This window comes from Hippocampus comes, unplaced genomic scaffold, assembly GCF_001891065.2.
Source record: "Hippocampus comes isolate QL1 unplaced genomic scaffold, H_comes_QL1_v1.1 scaffold155, whole genome shotgun sequence".
Taxonomy (NCBI): Eukaryota; Metazoa; Chordata; class Actinopteri; order Syngnathiformes; family Syngnathidae; genus Hippocampus; species Hippocampus comes.
In genome coordinates this window covers 2509715-2520133 of record NW_017804967.1, presented here as the reverse complement: position 1 = coordinate 2520133, position 10419 = coordinate 2509715, and the positions used below count along the sequence as shown (strand labels likewise).

General features: G+C 41.5%; 2 protein-coding genes across 3 annotated transcripts in view; both read right to left on the bottom strand.

Annotated features, from left to right (window-relative positions):
* Positions 1-2611: 2611 nt before the first annotated feature.
* On the bottom strand, positions 2612-5439 carry LOC109525733 (glycine-rich cell wall structural protein-like). 2 transcript variants are annotated; one of them, XM_019886489.1, is made up of 3 exons: positions 4978-5439; positions 3272-3407; positions 2612-3076 (listed from the first exon to the last, which is right to left on the bottom strand). In XM_019886489.1, exons 2-3 carry the CDS (start codon positions 3394-3396, stop codon positions 2722-2724), a joined length of 480 nt encoding a protein of 159 aa, XP_019742048.1. In that variant the 5' UTR covers positions 3397-3407; positions 4978-5439; the 3' UTR covers positions 2612-2721. The 2 variants fall into 2 exon arrangements, with proteins under 2 accessions (XP_019742048.1, XP_019742037.1); XM_019886478.1 differs by lacking the exon at positions 4978-5439 and adding an exon at positions 4766-4971.
* Positions 5440-5874: 435 nt separating this feature from the next.
* The window catches only part of rassf2a (Ras association domain family member 2a), a 10784-nt gene continuing 6239 nt past the window's right edge, over positions 5875-10419 (bottom strand). Inside the window, exons 5-10 of the mRNA XM_019887178.1 lie at positions 9647-9762; positions 9418-9560; positions 8728-8881; positions 8056-8177; positions 7878-7975; positions 5875-7237 (exon numbers count right to left, since the gene is read on the bottom strand). Coding sequence (XP_019742737.1) covers positions 7168-7237; positions 7878-7975; positions 8056-8177; positions 8728-8881; positions 9418-9560; positions 9647-9762 — 703 coding nt within the window. The 3' untranslated portion in view covers positions 5875-7167. The remainder of the gene's footprint in view (positions 7238-7877; positions 7976-8055; positions 8178-8727; positions 8882-9417; positions 9561-9646; positions 9763-10419) is intronic.

The window sequence follows — 10419 nt, the reverse complement described above, 5'->3', positions numbered from 1 at the left end:
TTCCATTTTTTCTGAAAAATTCAAATTATTTTGGAACAAAGTCTTTTTTTTTTCAAGAAAGACAGATAAAAAGTTTAGCATATACAATGTAAACTATGTCATATAATAATAATAATAATAATGAAACCACAGTTTTAAAACTTGTGTATTTGTGGGATAAAAGTCATTTTATTACGATATAAGTCATAGGTTGATTGGGGACTTTTCACATGGAATATTGGAAGAACTCAGAGGTGGACCCAAGAGTGGATCATTTTTTTTCCTTAAAACATGTGAAAATGAACTTGGTATCAATGACTGAACAAAGATCTTGGGTTGAACTCGGAAGATCTTCAGATAACGGTGCTTTGAATCCAAGTTCAAACATTTTGCAGATAAACACGTCTCAAGTTTTAGCATCCACTGTGGCCTATCTGCTCCTCTGTAGTTCCAAGTATTTCCTCAGTGTTTAACCCATCTCGACATCCGGCAGATATCTTGTTTGGTTTGCTGGAAAAGTCATCATGAAAGACTTGTTGGAACTCCCTTTCCTGAAACTATATCACTGATTTTGCATTTTTATAAACACAACGCAGGTCACCCAGAAGGTTTATGCCTGTGGCATCTCCACTTCTGAAAGGCAGCACCTATCTATGATCACCCTTTTTTTTTGTCTCAGAATCTGTCCTAATCCTTAAATTTTGCTGATGAGGGACATACAAACATATCACAGCATGAAAACGGGCTTTAAGAGTTTATTGTATTGATTTATTTATCTATTTATTTGATGAGGCAGTTAATTAAGAACTGGTCACAATGTTTGAAAAATGAATGAAATATGAACGTTACCTCTGAACAGTCCAGATTGCCAATAGGCCTTAAATTTTGCTGATGAGGGACATACAAACATATCGAAGCATGAAAACGGGCTTTATGAGTTCATTGTATTTATTTATTTTATGAAGCAGTTAATTAAGAACTGTTCACAACGTTTGAAAAATAAATGAAATATGAACGTTTGCTCTGACCAGTCTAGATTACCCATAGTCATGGATGTGATTATTGTTATATTGGTGACCAGGGTGAACCTCTTCCACTAAGTCACTTCACCCATGAACCTAATGAGGAACCAGTGGAAGAGCGCGAGTGAAGGTGTAAGAAAGAATCATTTTACAAAGCAAAAATGTGAGCAAATATATGTCTCCCTCTGTTGGCAATAAAGACAACTGCATGCTTTAAACCCCCGAACGACAGTCATAATTACAGTCATAGAAATGCTCTTGAACTGAGTGTTATGAACCTCTTCCACTAAGTCACTTCACCCATGAACGTAATTAGGAAAAGTGCTATAGGAAATGTATGGATGAATTCACTTCAAAGTGGTTCTAAATTAATCAACCAGTGAAAGAGCGCGAGTGAAGGTGTAAGAAAGACTCATTTTACAAGGCAAAAAAACAAAACAAAACAATTATGAGCAAATATCTGGCTCCCTCTGCTGGCAATAAAGACAACTGCATTCTTTAAACCCCCGAACGACAGTCATAGAAATGCTCTTGAACAGAGTGTTAATGCCTTGAAGAGTGTCGAGCTTTTCTACGAGTGACTTGACAGCAAAGTCATGAACAACACAGCCTCGGCATATCAAATTTGGTCCTGAGCCTACATTTTGGACTCATTCGACTTTGAGAACAAAAACAACAACACAACCACAATCAGCATTTATCATGATTATCTTCACATTCCACACGTTCACGTTCATTTTTACACACTTCATGAGTCATTTATTGTAATTTGGCTTTAACTGCGGAACTATATACAAGATTAAAGCACATTTGTCATTAGCATTGGCTGAACAAAAGCTGAAAGTCATGAACACATTTCAGTCCTCCAATCCTGAGATCTACTCAGGGTCATTACGTAACATCTAATTCAATTACTGCATTTATAGTCAGCGGACATTTCATTAAGTACACCTTCATGTGCAAATAAGATTGAATGAGATTGATCGGAACTCTTCTGACAGTGAGCAAAATGGTTGTCAAAGCAGGATTACTTGTGGTGCCATCAGGTTGTGCATGTTTATTTTTACCTGGTGTCGATACACAGTCGATGCTGTTGCTGTCTTAAACAAGCACTACCTACTTACGTTTACAATTTTAAATGTATTAGAACTTTTTTAGTCCAAGCAATCTATCCTCATTATTTGGTGTTGTTTCTCATGGCTGCGCTTCTTCGATGACATCAGAGCTATTCCGTTCTCCGATTGGTTGCTGAAAGCAAAAAACGCGTGTCTTTAGTCATCTGCACACAAGAATATAAACTGCTCAAAAAATAGAAAATGATTCGGAACCATTCCAGATAATGTATGAGACACAGTTGTGTGCGGATATATTGATGGTTTGTAGAATTTTAAATTAACAATAATAATACAAAAGTTGTAGCTTTTTACAAATATTATATTGTGTAGTAAATCAAAGCTAGTTTTGGTTGCAAGTAACATTTAGTCTCCTTCTGTAACATCCACCATTGTGAACAGGCTGCTGGTACAGACTAGTTCCTGGGTCAACTTCTTGTCCTCAAGGGTGGTTTCAGTGCAAGATGAGGCCCAATAAAAGTTCCAAGGGTCGACTAGTTCCTGGGTCAACTTCTTGTCCTCAAGGGTGATTTCAGTGCAGATGAGGCTCGATAAAAGTTCCAAGGGTCATATCGTAGGTGCGTCTTTGTGCTACCCTCAGCCTGGTTTCACATGATGAGCAGCAGAGAGAGCAGAGAGCCGATCACAACAATGATGCTGTTGTAGATGGGCCCGCTGGATGCTCCGGTGTAGTACTCCATATCTCCAGAGCCCTCTGGCTCATACGCAGGCCTGGCTCCGTAGCCACCGCCGTAGCGCGGGTAGCCATAACCTCCTCCATAGCCCCCATACCCTCCGTAGCCTCCATAGCCCCCATACCCTCCGTAGCCACCGCCATACCCGTACCCGGGGCGACTCAGGGCGGAGCCCAGCATGGCTCCTCCGATGGCCCCCGCCGCCGCAGCCCCGGCAACTTTACCGGCACTGGGGCCACTGCTCCTGGGAGGGGCCGGTCTGTAGGCTTTGTGGGTGGTGATCAATGAGACTGAACCAAAAAGAAACGTTTATTATCTGTGAAGCTGTAAAACACTCAGTGATTCTCAAAGTGCAGTCATCTGAGTCGCTGTAGTGGCAGGCGAAAGAATCACTTTGCAAGTACAATTCAGGTGTCCATGAACATTTAGACTTCCTATACTACTGTATTTCAGTCTTGGTCATGGCCTGCTGCCACCCCAGCCCCCCCTGAAGCCTCCGCCACGCCGGGCATCCGCGCTGGGGGTTAGTGTGGCTAAGAGCAGCACACACATTGTCACTGTCAGGGGCACTTTTTGTAGCCTGGACATGATTGCTTCACCTGTCACAACACATTGAAAACAAAAAACAAAATCAAATAGCAATAGATATGCTAATATTATACATACATATACAATATATACTACTACTAATACAGTATGGAGAGTAAGCTGCATAATTGCCTTACTGACTTGATAGAGTTGATTGTTTTGCATTGAAATCATTTTATTCGTGAGCAAAAACTCTGAAGTCAATTGACGGACTATAAACTTCTTTTTAAATATTAACATGGGAGTCTTGTGGGTGGTGATCAATGAGACTGAACCAAAAAGAAACTTTTATTATCTGTGAAGCTGTAAAACACTCAGTGATTCTCAAAGTGCAGTCATCTGAGTCGCTGTAGTGGCAGGGGGGGGGAAGAAATTGTTAGGAAGAAACAAGAGGTGAAACATTTAGACTTCCTATACTACTGTATTTCAGTCTTGGTCATGATAGAATTTTAGGGTGTCTATCTAACTATCTATACTTACTGTAACACCCAATAAACAAATAGATTACTCCCAATACAAGAGAAGTTATTTTTACCTCAAACTAAAATAGACACATAAGATCTTCTGAAGACGGCTTTGTTATTTTTACCCCACTGATTATTGAAGAGCTCCTAATAATCCGTCTAAATGGAGACACACTTTTTACACAAGCTTTCATAATCCCCTGTTCCACTAATTGTTTTTTTTAATACTCTGTGCTATAATACATAAAGATCTATCAAAAAGTGGACAGTAAATGTTCAATCTAAAATGATGCCCAGATTGCTTGTAATAGTGCCTCAACCAACCTAAAATGATTGATCACAGAATTGGAGGAATGGACATAATTACTGCTGAAGTGAATGACATCATTTGTTCTATTATTGAGACGTACACGTAGACTATTTTAAACCGGCAATAATCCAATTACAGTGTCGGTCATTCACAAACAAGTTGGGAACTTTTCAACACAAACAAATGTGACGTCATCCGTTCAGTGGCGCACACCCAGCTGCAATAATTTACTCATAAAATAATGAAATAGATCTCATGCGTATGAACTTTGTTGTTCCTCAAGCACTACATTTCTGGTTTTGGTCACTTGGAAAGATTCAGAGCGGCCCGGTGGCCGACTGGTTAGCACGTCGGCCTCACGGTGCAGAGGTGCAGGGTTCGATTGCGGCTGTGGCCTTCCTGTGTTGATGTTCTCCCTGTGCCTATGTGGGTTTTCTCCGGGTACTCTGGTTTCTGGCAACCAGTTCAGTGTTCAGTGTATCTCAGCTGTCTACTGCCTGTAGACAGCTGAGATAGGCTCCAGCACGTCTGCCACCCTCGTGAAGATAAAGCGGCTCAGACAATGGATGGAAAGATTCAAACTATTTACACTCACCGGACATTTAATTAGGTACCCATGCAATGAGGTGCATAACAAGAGCAGCTGCAATTTAGTCTTCTTTTGTGAAGGTACTGGAGATTGTTGCGTTCAAGTCCCGTATTCAAGGATCTCATTAGATTGTGCAAGTGCACCTAAAGATCGACCGAAGTAAATTGGTTTTCCACTATATTCAAATTGAATGTTGTGGATCAAAAAGGTGCTCTCACCTGGTTGCCGTTCTGGGGAAAAAAAAACAAAAAAAAAACAAAGCACGTTTCCGTCCTCCAGAAGCTGAAAACCACCAAGTGTGTGTATGCGTGTTGGGCTGCGTGTGTTGCAGTAAGTGATGTGTGATTCAGGGTCGGTCACTTACCCTTCAGACGGTCACATCGAGGGGATCATCAGCCCGCCTGTCATTGGCTGGCTGAGTGGTAATCTGTTGCGCCACTGACAGTAAGACTTAAACACTTCATGGTCTAATTTTGAAGGAATGCGCTTAATAGTCCAATGAAGCAGCGAAACATCTTGTTACGGGCTCGACTAATAGGATATTATCTGTTTGAGTAACGTTAGATTGGGGTTGGGAAAAGTGTGGCCATGTCGTTCCCGTTATCCCCCCTCACCGAGCATGACATTATCAAGAGTCCCGTGATATTATTGCAGCCATTTTGCGATTTGAATTGGTCAAAGTGTATTTATTTTTAATTGTAATTAATAGTTATTTTATATATCGTTTCAATTTTTTTTGTTTTTACCTTATGGATGAACCAATTTATCCATCTGTTTGTTTAAAAATCAAACGTGACCCTTCAACAGAAATGGTTATCCACCACCGTAATGAACCTTGCCGAGAACTTGTTACATAACCATACCAAAGTGAGTTTTTTACAAATCCAACCATTGCTTCGTTTTTAACGACCACTTCGGCCTACTGAGCTAGTGTAATTTAATGTTGGCCATGAAAGTGGTGCAAGGAGATGGCACTTTGTGTAAAAAAAAATCCCAATGTGCTACAGAAATTGGAAGGACGATGGCTGACACATTTAACTGGTGCCGATTAAAGTGGAGGCCACTATATAAGCAAATAAGTATCAAAATGTTTTAATCATACACATTAACCTATCTTCTCTAAAATCTCTTTTTAATTAAATTACAATCATTATACAACACCACCCGGCCCAACATTTTCACATCAGCATGAGTTGTTCCCATGTGAAGGATTAAAATATTTCATAGCTCTGCCTAAGAAGTCGTAAAAAAAAAAAAGCAGTCAAAAAAAAGTCTGAAACAAAGCATGCACATTCTCAGAATGACATACAGACATTTGCATGGACTCTGTAAGTACGACACAGTAAACTACGGGTCAAAAAGAAAACTACAAGATCACCGAAAGACTTCCTACAGCGACACAGAGAGTGCAGTAGACACCTTGCAGCGGCTTTCACGGTGTCACCAGTGGGCAAATATTTCTGGAGTAACAGACACGCGGGACGCAACACGATGGCGTCTTTGTGTGCGCCGCTTTCACTCTTCACTGACCTACTTCCACTCAGGCTCTGCGTGTGCATATAAGCCGTGTGGATCACGCACACATTAACAACGGAAAACAGTAACAACAGAGACAAGCAGACACAAGCGATCTTGTGTTGTGCACCATGCAGGCTTAAAATAACAGCCCTCAAAAGTCTTTTGCTGTGCTTTGAACATGTCGACATGACATTCGTATCCGTACGTGGGATGTGATGAATGACGTGTCCTGTTTGGAGTACCTATAAGTGGAGAGTAAACCACTCCGCCACCGGCAGTAGCGAACAAAAATGCCCTAAGTGCATTGTGGGTACAGAAGGAGTCTTTTGGCCTTTGTGCTCATCATTTGATTTGTACGTAGAGGAAACATGATCAAAGTTCTTCGTTTGTGCTTTGTGAGTTTTGAGCAGGCACTTGACGAAAAGCATGACATGATGCTTGTGCTTTAAATGGACATGAGACAGTGTGGGTGGCGCCATAGCCCCGTGGTTAACGTGTCCGGGTCGCAGTTGAGAGGTCAGGCAGGTTCATTCGGTGACGTTCTTTGAGGACTCTCAATGGAGAGTGAGTGGTTGTTTGTCTACACGTGCCCTGTGATTGGCTAGCGCCCAGTCCCGGGTGTACCTTACCTCTGACCCAAAGTCAGCTGGAATCGTCTGCAGCTCACATGCGACCCGAATGAGGACAATGCGCTATAGAAAATGGATGACCAGCCAATCGGTTTGTCAGCTTCCCTGAGTCACACTGTGTTGTATCATGCCGGCACACAATGTAACCTGCTGTCTGCGCCACCCAGAGCAGACACATCAAGATGGCGTCCTCGTCTCGTGTGTTTGAAGCTTGTAGTCGTCCGGACACTTCGACGTGATGCTGCTGGTGGTTGCTGGTGTTCACATGCATGCGGGGCCTTCTGGCAGACAGCCGAGCTGCTTCTCTATGATGCAGCGTAGGACGTTGTACCTGCGGAATGTTAGCATTTATGAATCAAGGATGTCTTCAAGGGGACATTTTAGGGAAAATGTCATTTTGAATGACTTGTATGCTGATAGGTGCGTCTGTGGTGTGCCTGCCCACTCATCAACTCATCAAGTCTGTATTTAACCCACATAAATCTAGTGTTATCTGAACATGTGTCTGTGAGCGGGCCAATCTGCACCAATCTCGATATTACTTAACAGCGTGGCTGATTTACATAATATTTGCCCTGAACTGAGTTTCTGCCCCCATATTATCTTCTGATAGTTGTCAAGTACTTGATAGCTTAATGAGGTTGTCGACAGTGTGGAGTTTGTGTTTGGAGATGAGTCCATACACAACCACATACAAACAGTGCAGTAGTTTATGAAGCAATGCCTCTACAAATAAAAAGCAATTTCATTTCGTTTGTGACTGCCCATTTTTCCTCCACACACTCTGCAATTGGAAGACGCTTTATAGTTGTACAGGTCAGGCTCTACTTGCTCCAGTTGTCATAGTAACAACAGTCAAGACTGTCCATTGGTCTAGCAGTGTATAGGGAAGATATATAGCCACCTGTGTATCTTTTTTGAAATTGTGACAGAAAATGGAAAATATCACCTTCAATGTTGTGTGAATGTACCTTCTCCTCAGCTTCTGCACCTCTCTGTCTTCCTCCTCCTTCAGCTTGGTGATGAAGCTCTGCAGCACGGGCATCTCAAACTTGATATACTGCGCCACCTGATGGAGTGGAGGAGGAAAAGTGCACATGAGCGAGCAGAAAAGAACCCATGCTCAGTTGGGTGTTGTGTGTTATTTACATCATATGTGACTTCTTCTCCCAGGTCCTCCTCCATGAGGAAGAGTTTGCACACCTGCTCACACGGACCTTGCATCACTCTCAAAACCAGAGGGAAGTCACTGCGCTTCAGCTTCGCTCGCTCTGAAAAACAGACGCACACGTTTTTGTTTTTTTTTATTGTGGATTTTGAGCCTTTCATTAACAGGGATGGGCAACTATTACATAATAAAAATGACTCAAGTGCTATGTAGGTGCATTCCATACTGTAGTTGAGCAGTTTTAAGATGTAATAACAGTGGTCACCACTAGATGGCAGACCTCACTTACAAGCACCTCCAACCCTAAAATTGTACTTGCACACCAGAGAAGAAGAGAGCACATTCCGGCTGGCATTAGGTCATGAAAATGTGTCTATGCACCGAATTAAAAGCAAACCTATCTGCCAAGTTTGCTTTGAGATGCTGTTAGCTATGAAAGATTTCAACCGAAGTCACCAATATAACACTCATCTCAAAAGTACAGTCCCCCGCCCTTTCCTCCTTTCTCACACAAACCACTCAAAGTCAGTTGACAAGTGCGACAGAAAATTGATGAACGGACTATGTTTGTAAATGTTATGATATGTGAAAGTGTCATTAAAAAAAAAAAAAAAAAGAAAATCCGATACATGTGAGACAGCGCTATTACTCACCCCCACTTGCATGGACGAGGTAGAGTGCAAAGTCATCCGGGCTGTTTTCAATTTTAAACTTGTTGAGGAGAACTCTGAGCACCTGAGGTGTCGTCATGCAGCTGTTGATGCGAACGTTGGTCACTGAGCCGAAAGCAGGCGTGAACACGGCTGTCTGAGAGACGCAAATATCAAAACATGAATGGAATTGTTCTTATGCACATTGCCTACAACCCCTTCTTCCTTCAGTATTCAAGTTTCATCATTTTAAATGTTTTTTTCCCCTTTTATATTCTTTGTATAAGTGGACTGAAATGTACAACGTAAGAATTTCATTGCTTAGTGCCACGTTGTGCTTTTTACTCAGCACATGACAAAAAAATGAGTCTTGAATTGTAAGTTTGTGCACCATTCATGGGGCGAGGTCTAGCGAGTCAGGAACATTGCAGCTCTGATTTTCCACATCTGCTTTATGCTCCTTGCAAGTGTTTTCATTTTGTATTTGAGTGTTTAGGCTGCTTGTCACAGAAAAGTCTGAAGTGCATTGGCAACTGTGCCTGTTTTCCCCCACTTCACTCAAATTTTATCTTGCATCACAAAGTAAGAAAATAACAATGTGTCAAATTGTACCACAGAAAATAAAGTATTACTGTTTTTAACAGCCTGTGTTCATGTGATTTGCTCCTCGTATTTCCAGTACAAATGCGTCACCTTGTGGTTGTAAAAGTGTCCGTTGATGGAAAAGCGATGGCGTCGGATCTTCCTCTGGTCGCTGGGGGAGCGGCGGTGGACTCGCCTTAGAATTCCGGCATCACTCTTGGTTCTAAGTAGCTGAGCTGAGGTCTCACTGTCCTCTGTCAGGTCAACGGGAGAGACACCATCACCTAAATGAGTTGTTGCTTCATTAACCCGACTGTGCACCGCTCATGGGGACATTCACCTTCAGCATGCTCCTCCATCTCACCGTTGTCTTCCGAGTTGTTGTCAGGCGACGTCACCACCACAGTGGGCGGAGTCACATGTGGCGTTTGTTGACTGTCTGCGCTGTTTGGGGAGCTGGAAGGAAGTCATGGATTCAGAGTTTGCTCGTATTTTTAATTTATGTACGTATTAGATGCAGTCTACACTAACTGACCACAACAATTGGTACATCCATGACATGTAATACCACAACCATCCATCCGTCAGTTTTCTAGAGCACTGCTCCTCATTAGGGTCATGGGTGACCCATAGACAGTCCGGGGTGACTTTATTTTATTTTTTTATCCAAAAAATATTTGGTAAATTGAGTGATAACAATACAATGTAAAATAAGCAATTTGACATGCATTGTACAAGCCTTTGTTTGTTTAATGGCTAATTATTTTTAAAATGGGAATCAATTAATATTCATAAATTATTTAAAATGGGAATTAATGTATTAATAAAAAACATATTACATATACTCCTCAATCATTTTGTTAAACAAATGGTCAATGATTATTGTTGAATTTCTTTTGAAAATACAATCCAAAATGTTAATAATTCTCGGTTTATTTTGCAAATAAACTATTTTACATACACATTTAACAATGTTCTATTTCCTGTAGAAAATAATTGATGAGTTACTATAACAAATGAGATTTTTTTTTATTGTTCACATTAATGGTTTTACAAATTTTACACACACGCACGCACGCACGCACGCACGCACGCACGCACACACGCACGCAC